The sequence below is a fragment of the Mus pahari genome, chromosome 3 (assembly GCF_900095145.1).
Source record: "Mus pahari chromosome 3, PAHARI_EIJ_v1.1, whole genome shotgun sequence".
In the NCBI taxonomy this organism is placed as follows: domain Eukaryota; kingdom Metazoa; phylum Chordata; class Mammalia; order Rodentia; family Muridae; genus Mus; species Mus pahari.
Genome location: NC_034592.1, coordinates 118,305,914 through 118,323,813, shown reverse-complemented (window position 1 = coordinate 118,323,813; position 17,900 = coordinate 118,305,914). Strand labels below are relative to the sequence as shown.

General features: G+C 41.4%; 1 protein-coding gene across 4 annotated transcripts in view; it reads right to left on the bottom strand.

The window, feature by feature from the left end:
• The window catches only part of Plcb1 (phospholipase C beta 1), a 671,407-nt gene that overhangs the window by 106,769 nt on the left and 546,738 nt on the right, over positions 1–17,900 (bottom strand). For all 4 annotated transcript variants that reach the window (XM_021195155.2, XM_021195153.2, XM_029535965.1 and 1 more), the window contains 5 exons: positions 17,370–17,534; positions 16,567–16,666; positions 15,293–15,397; positions 12,498–12,607; positions 2,485–2,617 (listed from right to left, as the gene is read on the bottom strand). In XM_021195155.2, coding sequence (XP_021050814.1) covers positions 2,485–2,617; positions 12,498–12,607; positions 15,293–15,397; positions 16,567–16,666; positions 17,370–17,534 — 613 coding nt within the window. The remainder of the gene's footprint in view (positions 1–2,484; positions 2,618–12,497; positions 12,608–15,292; positions 15,398–16,566; positions 16,667–17,369; positions 17,535–17,900) is intronic.

Sequence of the window (17,900 nt, the reverse complement as noted above, 5' to 3'; positions counted from 1 at the left end):
CAAGTCCTGCCACCTGTGCCCCCTGATTCTAAGTCTCTTTAGAGAGAATGGCTAATTGTGGTAGAAAGTTGTTTACAACATAATTACAGTAAAACCTTTTTAGTTTGTAACTTGGATTCAATGCTATGCTGATGAGTAACTACAGGTATTCTCTCTATATAGGAAGACATCCCTCCACTTGAACCAAAACAAGAAATTCAATCTCAGCAATACTACTGCCACCTCCTGGCAAAATCAGGAATGACATGATTAAAGAGTGAATGCTGACCAAAGACCAATCAACTCCGTGATCAGTGTGCAAAGTGTGAGGTGTAATAGGTATTTACACACCCTCAAAACGCCTCTCCTTGTACACAGAGGAGTGAGATGCAAAACTTTCAGAGGGAAGCCATTTTGACCTGGGGTTGGGACATGGCAACATTCTCTGTCCCCACCAAGTGCATTAAGAAGGGTACAGCATCAAATCAGAAGCCCAGACTAATGAAAAGAAAACGTTGAGGTAGCTGAAGTAAGCAAGGGACAATTTGAAAAATAATAAAATATCATGGGTATGAGAAACAAGAAAGAGTTGCGGGCTGTTACAGAAAGAAGGTAACCGTGTAGACTTGACCATGGAGGATGAGCAAGTGCACTCACTGTGGGACCCCAGGTTCAAATCTAGGACAATAAATAGACCTTGTGCAAGGCAGGCTGAGCTTACAGAATGCTAACTTGTTTTGAAAGCTTACTGTGCTCTTGCTGACTTTAGGGGAAAAGGAGAGTTTGCATCACAGATTTTGTAATATTTTTTAATCTGTTTCCTGTAAGCCAAATTTTTTATCACATAAAAATCAAAGTGTTAAAATAGCAAATTCTCTTTTAATCCCAGAAGCAATAAACTCTAGTTTAGAAGCACTGCAAATGTTTGCATGTGGTAAATAATGATCATTTGGAAATGCCATTTCTTGTTTATGGTTAACTATCTCCTATTATTGATTTCATTGGCTTTCTTAGGAGCAGAGTATCAGTTCATGCATGGTTAATACAAATGAGGTAGGGTTTGTATTTATAAAACATATTCTCAGGAAAAGCAGCCTTGCCCGTCAGTGAGAAGACCTGTATTTCACCAATGCCATGTTCCACTATGACAGAGAAGAAAAAGGACACAGAGTCACACTCTTGTGTTTTATTTTATTCCCCTCCTGTTTTATTAACCGACTCAACTAGATGGATCAAATGCATGCCACTTCTTGGCACTGAGTCATTACAGAGGATGCATGAAGTTCAACCTGCTCTCAGAATAGCTTCTATCTGTTAAGAGAAACACACACACAAACACACACACACAAACACACACACACAAACACACACACGCACGCACCACCACCACCACCACCCCACCACTCACACATACACACACACCACACATCACACATACACATACATACAAACGCATACACACACACACACCACTACCACACCACTCACACATACAGATATACATAACATATATACACATACAAACACACAGACACATACATATCACACACATACCCACATACCATCATCACCACCACACCACACACATACACATACACACATGCCCCCACTCTCTTTTACACACACACACATATATGTATATATATGTATATATATATACACATATATATGCACACACACAAATACATACATACATACCACACATATACACCATCACTATCACACCACTCACACACATACATCTATACACATACAAACACACAGACACATACAAATCACACACAGAGAGACAAATACCACATAACACACACCACACATACCATACATACACACACACACCACACACACACATTCAATTAAGGAGAGTGAGTTGAAATGCTAGCATGAGATGCATTGAAATGATTTCTCTGAGAAGCAAGGGAAATGAATGTAGCTTTGGGTGAAGAATAGAAGCTAAAAGCAAACTCTTTAGTAGTACCACATGCCCTCTGATCTGGCTTCCCTTCTCTGGCATTGTGTCCTTCAGGAAGTGCTTCATCGTCTCCCAAATGACACAGTAGAATGTACCCTGTGGAGGACTGGGATGATGAGATGACCTAACTCAAATGCACACTCTAGCAGACAGCCTAGCATAAGAGGACATTTAAGGTTACTGGGAAATCAGATGGTGGCAGAGCCTTGAAGTGGAAGCAAGAATGGGCTTCTAAGGCATACTTGTAAGATGCTTATAGAACTCTTCACAAACTCAAACTCTATCAATGGATGCAGCATAATTCATCCCCAAATAGCAACCAATGTCAGACACAGGTGGGCTTTAGGTTCTCAGCAGAGCCGGGTGAATACCTGTGAGGCTTTGTAACAGTCAACCATGTGTCCATCCTGCCGCCTACCCACCCGTATCACTTATATCCTGCTTATACCCCTTGGCCATAGCTTCTGGGCCCTCAGAAGTGCCCAGAAGCTGAAGGTTGGAGAGCTGGCAAATGGCACTCCCCCACTGTTTACCTGGAGCAGGCTGGCTGTGTGGAGCCTGGGAAGGAGGCTTGGGGGCAAGGGAGGCGGTGTGATTCACCCCATTCTCTGCTGGTGTTGTCCTGGTTTCGCTTGGAGCCTCAGATGATGTTTCTCCAGGGTCAGCCTAAGATCATAAACATCTTTTTAACTTTCTGCTTCATACTGTTTTTATTTTCTTCCTGTACCAATAAGGCTACACATTATGGCATTTCCACAATTCCTCTGGAGGCTGAAATACCACATTTGAAACTGTCAAGAAAGCAAGATGAACTCAGCATGGTGTGAAATCAAGAAGCGTCAGGTTAATTGCACAAAGGGCTCCGTTCCCACTCCAACTTTCTCATGCTCTTGGATAGAACCTTCCCACACTGGATCTCCCCAGATGCTTCCATCAAATGAGCGAACAGCAACATTTAATGTAAACAAAGGACCATAAAGAGTCTGTCCAGCCTTTACAGATTCCTGCTACAGTGGTAGACATGAGAGGCTCTGTGGAAGGACTGCTAAGGCCAATGACCTGGGGTAGACACCCCTAGTTGAATACACATGTGAGAGTAAAAGAGCTAAACTGACCTCAGCCTTGTCCAGAGTAGCAGAGACAGGTTTCTGAATAAATAACACAGAAGGAAATGCTATTTTGATTCATGCCACCAGCTTCCATGTCACAGCAAGAACCAAAGTAATGGGTAAGAAGTGCAGACTCTGGAACCAGGTGTCCTCGGATTCAAATTCAGGTCATTAACAAGTCACTGACTTCTCTGTGCTGCGTCTCCATCTTTATCCATGAGGGTACACATGAGTTAGGGATCATAATATTGCCTACCTTATGAGGTTTCTTCCAGGATCAAAACACTTAATGTTTAGTAAATATCTAGAACACTTTCTGGTTCAAGCTAAATAAGTAAATGCACGAAACAGTTACGATGGTATGACATTACCAATGGAGAAAATGAAATGTATCAAGACTCGTGAGCCCCGTCATTCTGTCCACTCCATCAGCTATGCCCTATTCAAGGTAAACATTCAGTAAGTGTCTGTGGGATCAATGCCGGTCCTATAAAATAGTTGCCTCTATAATGGTATAATACTCCAACAGTGCTTGCCCACACTCCAAGTGCCTGACAGCTGGTTTAGACGTGCTTTCCGTGTCCACAGCAAGTTTTTCTGGGGACGACTTTATCCCAGCATGTTTCTGTGGTGCATTTATAAGGTATATTAGGAATATTTTCTTCCATGGGTCACCTGGATGCCAACCCGGTGACATTTTGGCATGTAATTACAAACAGCACCCTGGAAATTTTATCAAAGGAAGGCAGGTGTATAAGCAGCATCACTGACTCATGTTCTCATTCCCTCCCAAACTCACTGCTTTTCGTTGTTGAAACAAAGCGTTACAGCTATCGATGACCTTGAATTCATGATCCTCCCATAGCCTCAGAGCTGGCATTGGATCAGTCCATTCCCCAAAGCTTAAGTCAACAAATAGCACTGCTGATTGGCCAGGTCTCTTCAGTGGACCTTATCTCACTGGGATGGGGCAGGAGAAAATAAATGTTGATACTAGGCCAGACATCACGACGGGATCCTAGCCATAGAAACTAGAAGCATTAGATTTTGCTATTGGGAAACTATATCTTCTGACAGATGGGTAACTCTGACTGCTGAGCTCTGGTATGGTCACAGTAAGTTAGCATCCATTAGGAAAAATCTCCCTAGAGTCATATGCCAAGAAGAATGATGACATATTCTTTGTTCAACCAGACATTGCAAATGAGAGTCTCCTGGTTCAAACGCTGCCTATGGGTGTGGGTGTTTTGTTTGTTTGTTTTCTGTGTTGGTTTCCTATGTTGTCAGATTTTTTTCCATGCAGGACATGTCATACACAGCGAATGTTTTTCTTGAAAAAAAAAAAAAAAAAAAAAAAAAAAAAATCAGAGTTAACGAACTGGACCTATAAAGTGGTGAGCAGGAAAATAGAATCCATATCTAAACCCAGAGGGAGCTCTTATAAGTGGGACAGGCATGGTTCAATTACCGCCTATACCCACCAGGTGTTGAAGTAAGATGAAAAATTAAATATTTCTGGGAACTTACACATTTTCAAATGACCTCAAGGCCAAAGTGCACCTCCGGACTGCACTGGACCCAGAACGGCTTTGTCTGCATGCCCTGACGGGAGGAGCAGAGTTTGCCTGGAATCCCCAAGCCAGAATGCTAAAGGGATGCTGTGTTTGGAAGTGTCCTAGGACAGGAGCCAACAAATGTACAGCTCTCGCTTCCTGCACCCCGCCAGACATCCGTCAGGAGACGAGGGCAAGGAAGGCACTGATTAGCAGGGTCTTTGTGTAATCAGACAGGGGCCTCTGAGGATTTTTTTCCTGGGGACAAATGTGACGCATTAGTGAGCATCTATGATGGCAAACAACAAAAGACTGATGCCTGACAGTTTTGCCAAGGGCTGTGTAGAAAAGCCCCAGTTTCCCCATTGGGGAAACTGATAACAGGAGAAGCTGAAGATTCTGTGGACTGGATGCTTTGTCTTGGCTTCATCTCAGCCCAGCCGGGTGGGCCACCCTTTTGGCATTATGGCCGAGTAATCAAAGATGGTATTGAAAGTCAGCACTAAACCCTATTAAAGGTCAGATAGGAGACATGAGGACTTATGATAGTTTAAGGTCTAAATATTTTAAATAGCTGGCATTCTGTGTTCTATGACAGAGGCAACTTAGGGGAGCATTAATACAGCAGTAAGTTATGGCTAAGATAGTGTCACACAGGAAGATGTGGAAATTCCCAAAGAACTCACCCTGTTGCACTAGAACGACATTCAAATAAATAAATAAATAAATAAATAAATAAATAAATAAATAAATAAATAAATAAGCACTAGAACGACATTCATATATATATATATATATATATATATATATATATATATATATATCTTCAGTTGTGAAATACTAAATTTAACTTTTTGATATAATTGAAAAACTTAAGTTCTTACCACCAGATTGAAGTGTGAGCTTAAATGCAAAAAACAAATTTTCTGTGTCCAGCTCAAAGGAATCAACACTTTATACCGTGTTTCTTTCCAGGCCTCTCCATAACGCTTACTTTCATGTGTTTAAACAAAACAAGGACAAATCTTTCCCCAAAGTGCTAGAAATTATGACATAAATAAAGGCACCAAAGATATGTTTTTATAGACTTAATTGGAAGACCACTGGGATCCAATTAACATGAATTTCAATTAAGGAAGGGTCATACAGTGGAACTTCAGTTGCTTTTACTAGATTTTTGCTTTTAGCCTCTGCCACCTAGTGGTCAAATGGAATTACTACAGTATATTTTTCTTTAAAATAAGGCCCCAAATGACTTTTAAAATCGATTTCATGTTTAAAAATTACATCTTTCCAAGAGTTAAGGTAAACACAATGTCCTTGAAATTATGCCACATGTAAATCAGCAAACATCCGTTCTTATAGGTTTTGTAGAAGGTACGGTGTACAAATAAATGAAAAATACTTGTGACCTGGACATAGAAAATTTGGCTTTTATAAACAAAACAAGCGGCTGAGAATACACAGCTTTAAAAAAATCTGTGGAATGTTTAATATGAAGGTAAAATATCTTTCAACTATGAGATGTTACTGGGGTTAGTAGAGGAGATGTTACTGAAGTTATTAGAGGATATTAGTTATTCCTGATTCCTGGGCTGGTAGGACAGCTCAGTGGGTAAAGGTAAAGCCAACAAGCTTGATACCTAAATTTGAGCCCTGGGCCCCACCTGGTGGAAGGAGGGAACAAATATCAGAAGCTTTCCTCTGAACCTACACACCTGTTCTGAGGTACATTCATGTATGCACACCCCAACACACACACACACACACACACACACACACACAGTAAATAAATAAACAGATGTAAAATTCATTAAAACACACTGTCCCTTCCATGTGGCTTGTGAGGATGACAGCATGTTGCCTTGGACCCTGGTGGGTGGGAGTGAGGTTAGCCATTTTCCCAGAACACCATGAAGGAGATTTGTAATTTCAGGGTGCGCCATTCAGTCTTCTGAGGACGAATGTGGGCAGTGTTTATGACCTTGTTAGAGGCAGCATTTTGGTTGAAACAGCTTTCCAAGACGTATAGTTAAGTTGCCCCTAAACCTTCCACTAAGCTGGATGAACTGAGGTATTGAACCTGTCCCATCCCTAAGAAATTCAGACTCAGTCCTGAAAAACACTTCTCCACATGCGTGGCAGTGAAGCACACGGGCATTTGCAGCCCACTTTGAAATGCATTGAAAAATAAAAATAGATAAGTGGACAGAGGAATTTATACGTTACCAAGTGAAGAATGGTGCTTAATTGTGGACTGAGATAAGAGCATCAATTGTAAGATTCTTTCAAGTTCTACTTGTACATGAAGGTTTCTGAAGAGTCTGGCAGCACAAGTGATGAGAAAGGCTTTAGGTCGTGAGCAACTTTGTCTTGTGCCTTCAGTTTTGGGCTTTCTTTTTTAAAAACAGGGTTTAGTCATTTACTTAACACCCATATGTGTGCACGTGCACTACATGTATGCCCTTCGAAGGGAGACGAGGGCGTTAGATCATTTGGAATTAGAGTCATGGATAGTTTTAAGTCCACCATGTGGGTTTTAACCACCACGTGGGTGCTAGTCACTGAAACTGGGTCCTCTGCAAGAGCAGCATGGATTTTAACCCCAGAGCTCATCTCCTGCCCCAGATTTCAAACGTCTTAATGAACACCTTATACGTAAATTTAGTTTGGTATCTTTTGCGATCAATGTCTGGCAAGCTCTTTCAGTCGTAATTAGATTGGAATCCAAAGGGCTCTTCACACATGAAGGCTGCACCCCAATTTAAACAAAGCTAGCATTGACCTAGGAGTGACCATTGCAAGTTTAATGTGTGAACTTTTATTAATTGACGTCACTTTCTTCTTCAGAAGTGAGGAAGACAAAGTATGATTTTTCTCAGGGGATGTGTATGTACATATATATGTATATACATATGCATATGTAGATATGTATCTCTCTCTCTCTCTCTCTCTCTCTCTCTCTCTCTCTCTCTCTCTCTCTCTCTCTCTCTCTCTCTCTCTCTCTCTCTCTCTCTCTCTCTCTCTCTCATACACACACATACACACACACACTCCAGCATAGTATCTGAGGTATAGCAGCAAAATAACATTTATTCAACAAATGAAATGACGGACCAATGAAGGGAGAAATAGGTTCACCTTCAGTTTCCTGATGGTACATAAGTAGTAGGTACACTTCATTGGCAAAGTCCTGAAACTATAGTATATGCTGAATCTTATGCTGAAATCAGATAAAAAAGCATTTGAATGAATGAACAGTAAATCTGTGAATGGAAAGAATGAAGCTGCTTCTCTTTCCACATTTGACTCATTATAACTGGGGGATTAGAAAGCTATTAAATGTGAGTGCACACGGCCCCGCTGACTATTTTATACACATGTCAGTATCTATGTGGAGAAAATCACAAAGGCCACAGGCGTTAAAGATGCTGAAATGCCTGCAAATTTTTATAGAGCCTATGCCCATACTCGGTATACATGCAGATCATGGTTAGATAAATATTCGTACTGTCTAGGAGAACTACCAGGAAAAGGTTCATTACAGAGGCATTTTTTTTTTTTAAATTCACAATCGGTAGCTGGTTGAATACTTGGAGTCAGGACCCACAGATGCACAGAGTTCCCCCCCCCCCAACCTTCCTTAGAAATGTTTTTTTTTTTTTTAAATTAAATTTTCTAAAGAAGTTAGAAGCACTGAGCTAGAATTGCAACAAGGAAAGTATCTTGGCTTGGCTTGCTCTTCTAAAAAGCATTCTAAACACCCTTTGCATCCATTCTGTGGGGTGGAGCTTGGAGATGTAGCCAGAATGTTTTGCACAGACCATGGCTAGATAATACAGGATGGGGAGTTCAGAAAGAATTCCTTCAGGAACCCTTCCTGGGTTTCTGTGACTAAACTGTATTTTGGAGGAGATGGGATGGATGGGCTTTATATGGGGAGAGCCACACATTTGTGAGAAATACCACAGGGTTCCAAAGCAGTGATTCTCTAAGTGTGGTCCTTGGACCATCACCAAAATCTCTTCAGATCCTTAGACATGCAAATGCCGGGGTTTCCTCCAAAACATCTGCATCAGATGGGAACCATGCATGGGTGTTGGAAGAAGGCACCCAGGTGATTCTGACACATTGTAAATACTGAGAGCCCTGCTACTCCAAACCAGGAAGGTTGTTAGTAATGCAGAATTTTATGCCCTGTTCAAGATTTAATGAATTGGCATTCTATCATGATCTGTGGGTGATTTCTATGCAGTAGAGCAGGGAGAAAGACTTCCTTAACTGAGAGCCACACTTTTGTACTCCGTCTGCCATCAGGTATGGCATGGCCAATGATTCCAGTGTTTTCGAAGGATGAACCTGAGTTGCAATCCTCTGAAACATGTCAGTACACACGTAGAGATCTGTGAAAGCAGATGGAGCAAACTAGTGGTTGATTGGCTGACGTTCCAGTGGCTCTCAGGGCTACTTGTGAGGTCTAACGTTTAATTAATCAGATTGCTCCACAATTACAAGCAATAATTTCCTCCTCTAAAAATGGTGGCTACTCTGATTGCCTTAGGGCATTCAAAGAAAGTGGCGAGTCAAAGTAGCCAAGGGATGAAAAGGAAGGGGGCATTTTTTTCTTCTTTAAAAAAATTTTTTACTGACTTGGAGAATTTCTCACAATGTGTTTTGTTCATATTTTTTCTTTCCTTCAACTGCTCCCATTATACCTCCCTTTCCCCACCTAACTTCATTTCTTCATGTCTTTAAAATTCAGGAAGTCCAATATGTGCTGCCCATATACTCTTGGGGGTGACACCATCTAATGGAGTTTAGAGGTTCCACCAGGGCCACACCCTTAGAGACAACTGACTCTCCATCCCTTGGCAGCTATCAATAACTCCTCAGATGAAGGAGCCTACCTCCCTGCTTTATGCTGTGGTTTTGTCTGCCCTGAGCCTACGGAGGTCTTGTTCATTCTGTCACAACATCCAGATGTGTTCATGTGCACAGGTACCCTGCTGTCCCGGAGAACAGGAAGAACCCCTCCTTGCTAACAGTTTCCAGAATATTGCAGATATGTGGTGGTGTGGGGTAGATGTGTTTTATGCAAAGTATGATCCACAGGCCAGGAGATTCTGTCAGTGGAGCTTATTATTAAAGAGGCTGAATATCAGGCCCACACCCAGACCCACTGAATCAGGCTCAGCATGCCACCATCATATCCTGATCTATCTAAAATTTGGAGACATGCTGGTATACATGAGGAGTTGAGAGATCATTTCCAAAAGCCAAACAAAAACAAAATAATAAGAAAAAGAGGGGCCTGGAGAGATGGCTCAGTGGTTAAGAGCACCGACTGCTCTTCCGAAGGTCCTGAGTTCAAATCCCAGCAACCCCATGGTGGCTCACAACCATCCATAATGAGATCTGACGCCCTCTTCTGTTACATCTGAAGACAGCTACAGTGTACTTAGATATAACAATAAATAAATCTTAAAAAAAAAAGAAGAAAAAGAGGAAAACAATGAAAGTGTGTGAAGCAAGTATCATGTAACCTTCTAAAGTCCAACCATAATTTACATATTACACAAGTAAATTATCTCAGTCTGGACTCAGGTTATTAAGGATATAATTTGAATTATGCCTTTTTCATTTGGTATATAATTAATGCCTGTTAATTGAACCCAGGGGGGAGACTTCAGATTAAAAAATTATCCTAAGAAGGTAACTTATCCTATTAGAAATCTAGTAATGTTTTACAGTTCACTGATGTTTATATGTTCAAATAGAAAGGACTTTTAGAAATATCATGTTCAAAGAGTCAATGGAAGATGTCATTGCTTCTGAATTAGGGTCTCCAGCACCCCATATGTCCTAGATAGAATCTTCTGTTAAGAAAACTATGACTGCTTTTATTCTGAGTGGCCTCATTCAGATGAGTGTGCATCACAAGTGCACTGTATCTTCCCAGCTATTCATAGTCAAGGCTATGTATATATGTACATATATACATACATATATATATGTGTGTGTGTGTATATATATATGCATTATGTATATACATACACATGTATGTATAGATAATATTTTTTCTTCAGTTTCAAAACCAAGGTTATGGAGGATTTAGACATCTTTATGGGCAGTGGGTAGGGCAGTATGGTGGTATTCTTATTTTCTATGAGACTAATGTGGATTCTGTGATTTTAAAGCTTCTCATAGATAGTAGAAATGTCCAAAATAATCTCAATTTAACCAGAGCTGTACATTTCTGATCATTTTATCAAAAAGGAGAAACAAAATTAGTTCTGACCTAAGTCTCAGTTTTTATGCTTTTTGCATGCTCTGCTGTTTTAATCCTCCATAAGCAGGCTCTTTGCATGTGAGACCAGCTCTTGGTAAGTGATGTTGGGTGCAAAATGAAACTTCTGAAGGACCCAGAGGGTTAGAGGAGGGACGGTTCTCCACTGCCTCCATCCATCTCCTTAGAGACAATCTGCTCTGTGACAGAGAAACAATTTGGGAGGCACCATCACCAGGATGCTCCATCGTGGGATTTTCACCAGTGGCTGCTTCAGCTGAAGAGCAGAGAATTGGTGCCTGCTAGTGGGTCTCTGATGTGAGTAACTCCTCTCTGGAGACAGCAGCTAACAGACAAGCATCGTCAGGCACCCTACGGCTCACCCCCATATATACTTTAGCTTCAAGTTTAGAGTTTTATGGGATTCCTGAGTGTGTGAACATGTGGGTCTTTAACTCCTGTGCCTTTTCTTCAGCTCTTTATCTTCTGTTTGTTTTGTTCAATTCTTAAGTGTCAATTTTTGCTTTATCTTATTTTATTTTACTATATTTTATTATCTCATAGAATCCTATTTATTTTCTAATGAGGGAGAGAAAAAGCACTGATCCAGATAGAAGGAGAAGAGGAAGGGAAAACCATAATTGGGATATATTACACAGGAAAAACCATTTATTTTCAACAAAAGGACAAAAAAGTAAAAAGAAATATAAATAAATAAATCTTCTTAGCACCCCAAGGAGCTTCCTCTAAGATAGGCTAGGCCACAAACACAGCCTTACCAAATGCAAAAGAATCAAAACAATCTTTGATAGCTCATCAGAACACAGAGCAAGAAACTTCAAAACCAATTGCAAGAGAAACCACAGAAGCTACACAAATACGTGGAGATAGAACTGTAAACTTTTAAATCACTGATGGGTTACTGAGAAGAACAGGGAGGAAATTAAAAAAAAAAAGTTCTAGCATCCAATGGAAAGGAAAACATAATTTACAAGAACTTTTGTTCCCAGACAGTTTCCAGAGGAAGGCTTGTAGCGATGAGTGCTTACACTTCTGTGACCCTGTGAGCTGCAACAATGAGCCTGGCCTGGTAGATGTGTGAGTATATGCATGTCATGATACCCATGTAGAATTTGACTTAGAGAAATTCCTTTTCTCCTTCTACCATATGTGTCTTGGGGATGGAACTCAGGTGGTCAGGGTTGGTAGCAGACCCCCTTACCCACTAAACTTCTCACTTCTGTATTGTAATATATCACAAATCATGTGGAAAACCATTTGTTTTAAAAGGTTAAAGGAAAAGAAGATACAATGATTTAATGATGATCACTTCCTAGTGATTTAGTTGCTAAATTGACACAGAAACATCTAGAAAAGATATGCACCATTCACTACAACCACAGGATAAGGCACAGGTGTGGTCTAAAGAATGCCAAAGAGGAAAAATGTGAAAAGTGTAAAGTTTTCTGCCTAGGCTGAAATCCATGAAAGTGTATGCCAGCGTGCCAGGTCTGAGGTATGATACGATGGAGCCCATACGGGCAGGTAGATGTGGAACTCCTGTTACAGTCATGCATTGAGATTGGACCCCCTCTCACCTCCTTCTTTACTTCCTCTTCATCCTCCAGTGTCAACGCAGCCAGCTGCTTAGCTCTCTGTTCCATGAGATTGACATATCGGATTGGGTTTGATAGAGCTTCGATCACATCTAAACAGGGATGAGAGATTGTAGACAAGGTTTCGGAGGAGTCGACTCTTCATCCTCCATCCTAGAAATCATCTGTGCATACAACCCATCACCTCTCCGTGTGCATTAATTCATTCCCCTACCCCATCCCACTCATCCATGTAGCATCAGCATTCCTCCTCCTGTCCCTGCAACTCTCCACTCAGATATGCCATGTTTTGAAATCTCAAACAGGTCAGGACTGTGATAAAACTTCCGAGAGAACTCATAATCCCTCAGCTCTGAGAGCCAGTGATTAGTATTTCAAATAACCCTCCCCAGTTGTACGTTCTCCACCTTCCTTTGGAAGATTTTGTCCATCCTAGCAATGGTCTCCATACTTGGCTTAGTTGGTTAAAAGTGTTTCATAAAGAGAGACACTTCACATAAAGTCTGTCTTCCAGATTGTTGGAACAATAAGCAAAGACTTGGCAATGTGAGTGCCATTTACACGGCAATGGCTAGGCAGAGAGTTATAGCTGTCCACTTTTGGGCCAAAAACATGTGTTCCAAGTTTGTCAAAATGTTCACCAATAAAGGAAGAAGTCAAAATATCATTATTTGCAGATGATATGATGGTATACATAAGTGACCCTAAAAAGTCCACCAGAGAACTCCTAAACCTGATAAATAGCTTCAGTGTTGTAGCTGGATATAAAATTAACTCAAACAAATCAGTGGCCTTCCTCTACACGAAGGACAGATGCGACGAGAAAGAAATTAGGGAAACAACACCCTTCACAATAGTCACAAATAATATAAAATACCTTGGTGTGACTCTAACTAAGAAAGTGAAAGATCTGTATGACAAGAACTTCAAATCCCTAACGAAAGAAATTGAAGAAGATCTCAGAAGATGGAAAGATCTCCCATGCTCATGGATTGGCAGGACTAACATAGTCAAAATGGCCATCCTACCAAAAGCAATCTACAGATTCAATGCATCAAAATTCCAACCCAATTCTTCACAGAGTTAGAAAGGGCGATTTGCAAATTCATCTGGAATAATAAAAAACCTAGGATAGCAAAAACCATTCTCAACAATAAAAGAACCTCTGGTGGAATCACCATGCCTGACCTTAAGCTGTACTACAGAGCAATTGTGATAAAAACTACACTGCTTGTGGACGTTGTACATCGTGGTGCGCACTAGGCTCCGCACCACGATGTACAACGTCCACAAGCAGAAAACCAAGAAGGATGACCATCGTGTGGATACTTCATTCCTCCTTAGAATAAGGAACAAAATACTCATGAAAGGATATAGGTACAGAGACAAAATTTAGAGCTAAGATGAAAGGATGGACTATCCAGAGACTACCCCATTCGGGAATCCATCCCATCATCAGCCACCAAACCTAGATACTAATGCTCATGCCAGCAAGATTCTGCTGAAGGGACCCTGATATTGCGGCCTCTTGTGAGGCTATGCCAGTGCCTGGCAAACACCGAAGTGGATGCTCACAGCCAGCTACTGGATGGAACACAGGGTCCCCAATGGAGGAGCTAGAGAAAGTACCCAAGGAGCTGAAGGGGGCTGCAACCCTGTAGGTGGAACAACAATATGAACTAACCAGTACCCCCTTGTGTTTCTACCTGCATATGTAGCAGAAGATGGCCTAATTGGCCATCACTGGGAAGAGAGGCCCCTTGGTCTTGCAAACTTTATATGACCCAGCACAAGGGAAGGCCTGGGCCAAGTAGTGGGAGTGGGTGGGGAGGGGAGCAGGGGCGGGGGAGGGTATAGGGAACTTTCGGGATAGCATTTGTAATGTAAACAAAGAAAATAAAAAAAAAAAGAAAGAAAGTGGGATGGGAACTTTGTGGAAGGCTGATGGCAGACAGAGGAAGATAAGGGGGGGGCAAGAATGGCAAGAATATATTATACAGACATGTGAAATTGTCAACAGATAAAGTCATAGTAATTTCACCCCCCCCCAAAAATGTGATGGTTTATATATGTTTTTCCCAGGGAGTGGTACTATTAGAAGGTGTGGCCTTGTTGGAGTAGGTGTGTCACTGTGGGCATGGGCTTTAAGACCCTCATCCTAGCTGCCTGGAAGCCAATATTCTGCTAGCAGCCTTCAGATGAAGATGTAGACCTCTCAGCTCTGCCTGTACCATGCCTGCCTGGATGCTGCCATCTTCCTGACTGAACCTCTGAACCTGTAAGGCAGCCCCAATTAAATGTCCTTATAAGAAAAAAAAGAAGAAGAAGAAAAGAAAAGAAAAAAAAAATGTTCACCAATGGCCGGTATCTTTCACTCCAAGGATCCATGGTAAATAAAACAAAACAAAAAACAAAGAAGCCATTTAAAAAATGTGACTTCTGGCTAAGTTAATTCCTGTTAATTTAGGACTCCATCCATAGAATATATCAGAGATCTGCTATTAGTGAAGGCAAGTTCATTGTATAGACCTAGATAAACAACCGTGGAAGGGGGCAACAGGGGTTAGGGAGCGTTGGTCCCACAGGGATAAGACTGCCCATGTGGAAATAGGCTAAACACTGGTTAGGGTTCCAATGGACACAGAAAGGCTCAAACAGCTGACTGTTAAGCATCCATACACAAGAAGTGCTTGTGAGGCTTATAGGGCCCCAGCACTGGCAGGGTTAGCTTTCCCTCAGGCCATGGAGATGCAGAAGATCTAGGAGGCACTGTTTACCTGCGTATGTGTCTGGCACATAGTCTTTGACTTCAATGTAGACAAAGACAGCTGGCAGCATCAGGGGCTGGTTCCTCTCATTCCGCAGGCAGATGTAGTGATAGCCTGAAGGATGACAAGCACAAGTGTCACCTGTTGATTTCACAGTGCTAGCTACGTCCATTCGTTTCTGTGGTGCTCCACAAACAGGCCATCTCCATCTCATCTTAATCACACAATTAGAATACTGCTGACTCTGCTTATATTTTTATTTTTTTCTGTTCTGACCCATTTCCCCTTGCAAACTGTATGTCCCAGTTTGAATTATTGATCCAAATGTGTCATCTATAATAAATCAAACTTGACATGATTTTTGTGGTGGGGGATCTGCTTTGTCCATGGGACATTACTGCTTTGGGGCAAGCAAAGAGTGAACACACACATATAGAGTTAGGCACGTTTAACATCCATGTGGGTTGGGAAAAGGAGTCCCTCTGTTGGGTGCCACCACTATTTCATCATGCACCCGAAAACGAACACAATGAAACAAAAAATGACCCCATATGGCACCCCAAAGGCACAACTATACCACTGAGCTCAGGATAGCCCAACCAATTCTTAGACTGTGGCCAATGTGCTTGGTCTCCCATGAGCTCAGGATATCCCAGTCAACCTTTATCTTGTGACTAATCTGCTTTGTCTCACAGGTTTCCATACTGGAGGCTGTGTGATCATTCAGTTGCTGCCTTCTGCACACCTAGAGTTATAGGACTGTGCCACTAGGTCTTGCCAGAGATAGTTCTTGAGAGACATTCTCATTAAAAAGACATAAGTGTGGCCTTACCCAGTTCTCTGATTTCCTGTCTGGTGAGGGGATCCCTAACCCTACTTCCCCTAGGAAGCTTCCACTCTTAGGCTTTTACCAGAGGAAAAGCTGATTAAATGATCAGATCTCAACCTTCGTAGCCTTCAAAACTGTGAGCAAAATAAACTTCTTTTCTTTATAAAGCAGTCTGACCAAGGTATTTTCATTACAGTAGTAAAAAAAAGAAACTAATACACAGCGCTAACCCCCAAGACTCATGAATGGGGACCCACAAATACTTGTATGTGAGGTTTTAGGCAGCTTGTTATGTACAAGTATTGGGGCTAACGTTGACTTTTACAGCACAGCGACATGATAAACATACAAGACTGATTTGAGCAATTTTAATGCCTCTGTTATACAGCACAGTCACAGAGGAGCAACAGTTTCCATGTCATTCTTGAAAAGTCTCTCCCCACACGATACATACCTGGCCGTATAGCCTGCACAGGCAATATCCGGTGGCCAATAAATTTGCCTCCCTCTTCATATGCTGCTATCCTCAAACAGGCCAGAGAAGGTAGAACTACCTGTGGGGATATGAAGGATTCTGGTTATAAGAGTAAGCAAATGCTAAAAAGAACCTGAAAAGTATTAGAAAAGCTGGCCCTGCTTTTCTCAAAGCTGAGTATCTACTCCGTTAATTTAGGTAGAAAGTTAAGTTGCCTCTCTGTGAGTTAAGAAAACACAGAAGCAGAAATAGGGCTGTATTTGGGTGTATCTCTGTGCTTAGGAGCATTTGAACCAAAGAGTAGTTTCTTATTACACATATATCCTCAATGAGGAAAGTTCCCTGAACTCAGATAGGGGGTCACATCATTATGTGTATAGGTTTTCACAGGAAGCTACTGTGATTTATTAGATCAAATCCTAAAAATAAGGGGCTAGAAAGATGGCTCAGAGGTTAAGAATACTTGTTGCTCTCAAAGAGGATCCAGGTTCAGTTCCTAGCACCTACATGGCAGCTCACAAGGGTCTATAACTCTATTTCTAGGTGACCCACTCGCCTCTTCTGATATTTATGGGCACAAGTATGTGCTGCACAGATTTATGCACAGGCTATACATTCATACAACCAAATAGTGCTAAACACTAAAGAAAATAAAATTAAAGCTTTTATGATAACCTTCAAGATACAACTGCTTTATACACCCATAACCAAATAACTGCTTGCTTTTCCTCTGTTTGAAATACCCAGATAAACTTGCCTCTTGTAGCAAGCAGGAGACCCACCTTTTTGAATACAATAGGTTCTTCTTCCCAGACAGGGTTTACAGCATTTCCTTGGGATGTCTTGGTTTTAAATGCCTTCCTCCTTGTGTCCACAGGCAAGCCAAACATATCCACTTCCACGTAAGTCCCAACTTTCTTATCAGAGAGAAACTGACCTGAAATAATCTAGAAAAATATCAGGAAGTCTTGAACAATGTGTAACAAAGCATCAGGGAACAACACTGAGGCAGTTCAAGGCGGCCTGAGTGGGAAGTCATACAATGAAATAAAAGGAAGAGTAGAAACATCATTCCTCTTCTGTTTAAGGTGTTTATTTGAGAAGGCTGAGTGAGAATGGGCAGGTTAGGAGCCAATCAGATCGAGCAATATGGGAGCAGTAAGTGAGCAGCATCCTTGAAAGTCACTTGGAAGTAATCGTGACCTCTGTCCTCATCCATTTAGCCATCTGAACAACCCTGGGACTCCTTTGTCTAGCTACAGAATTAATCAGTCACATATTTAAATAAGAGTTAAGTCTACATAACCCTATAG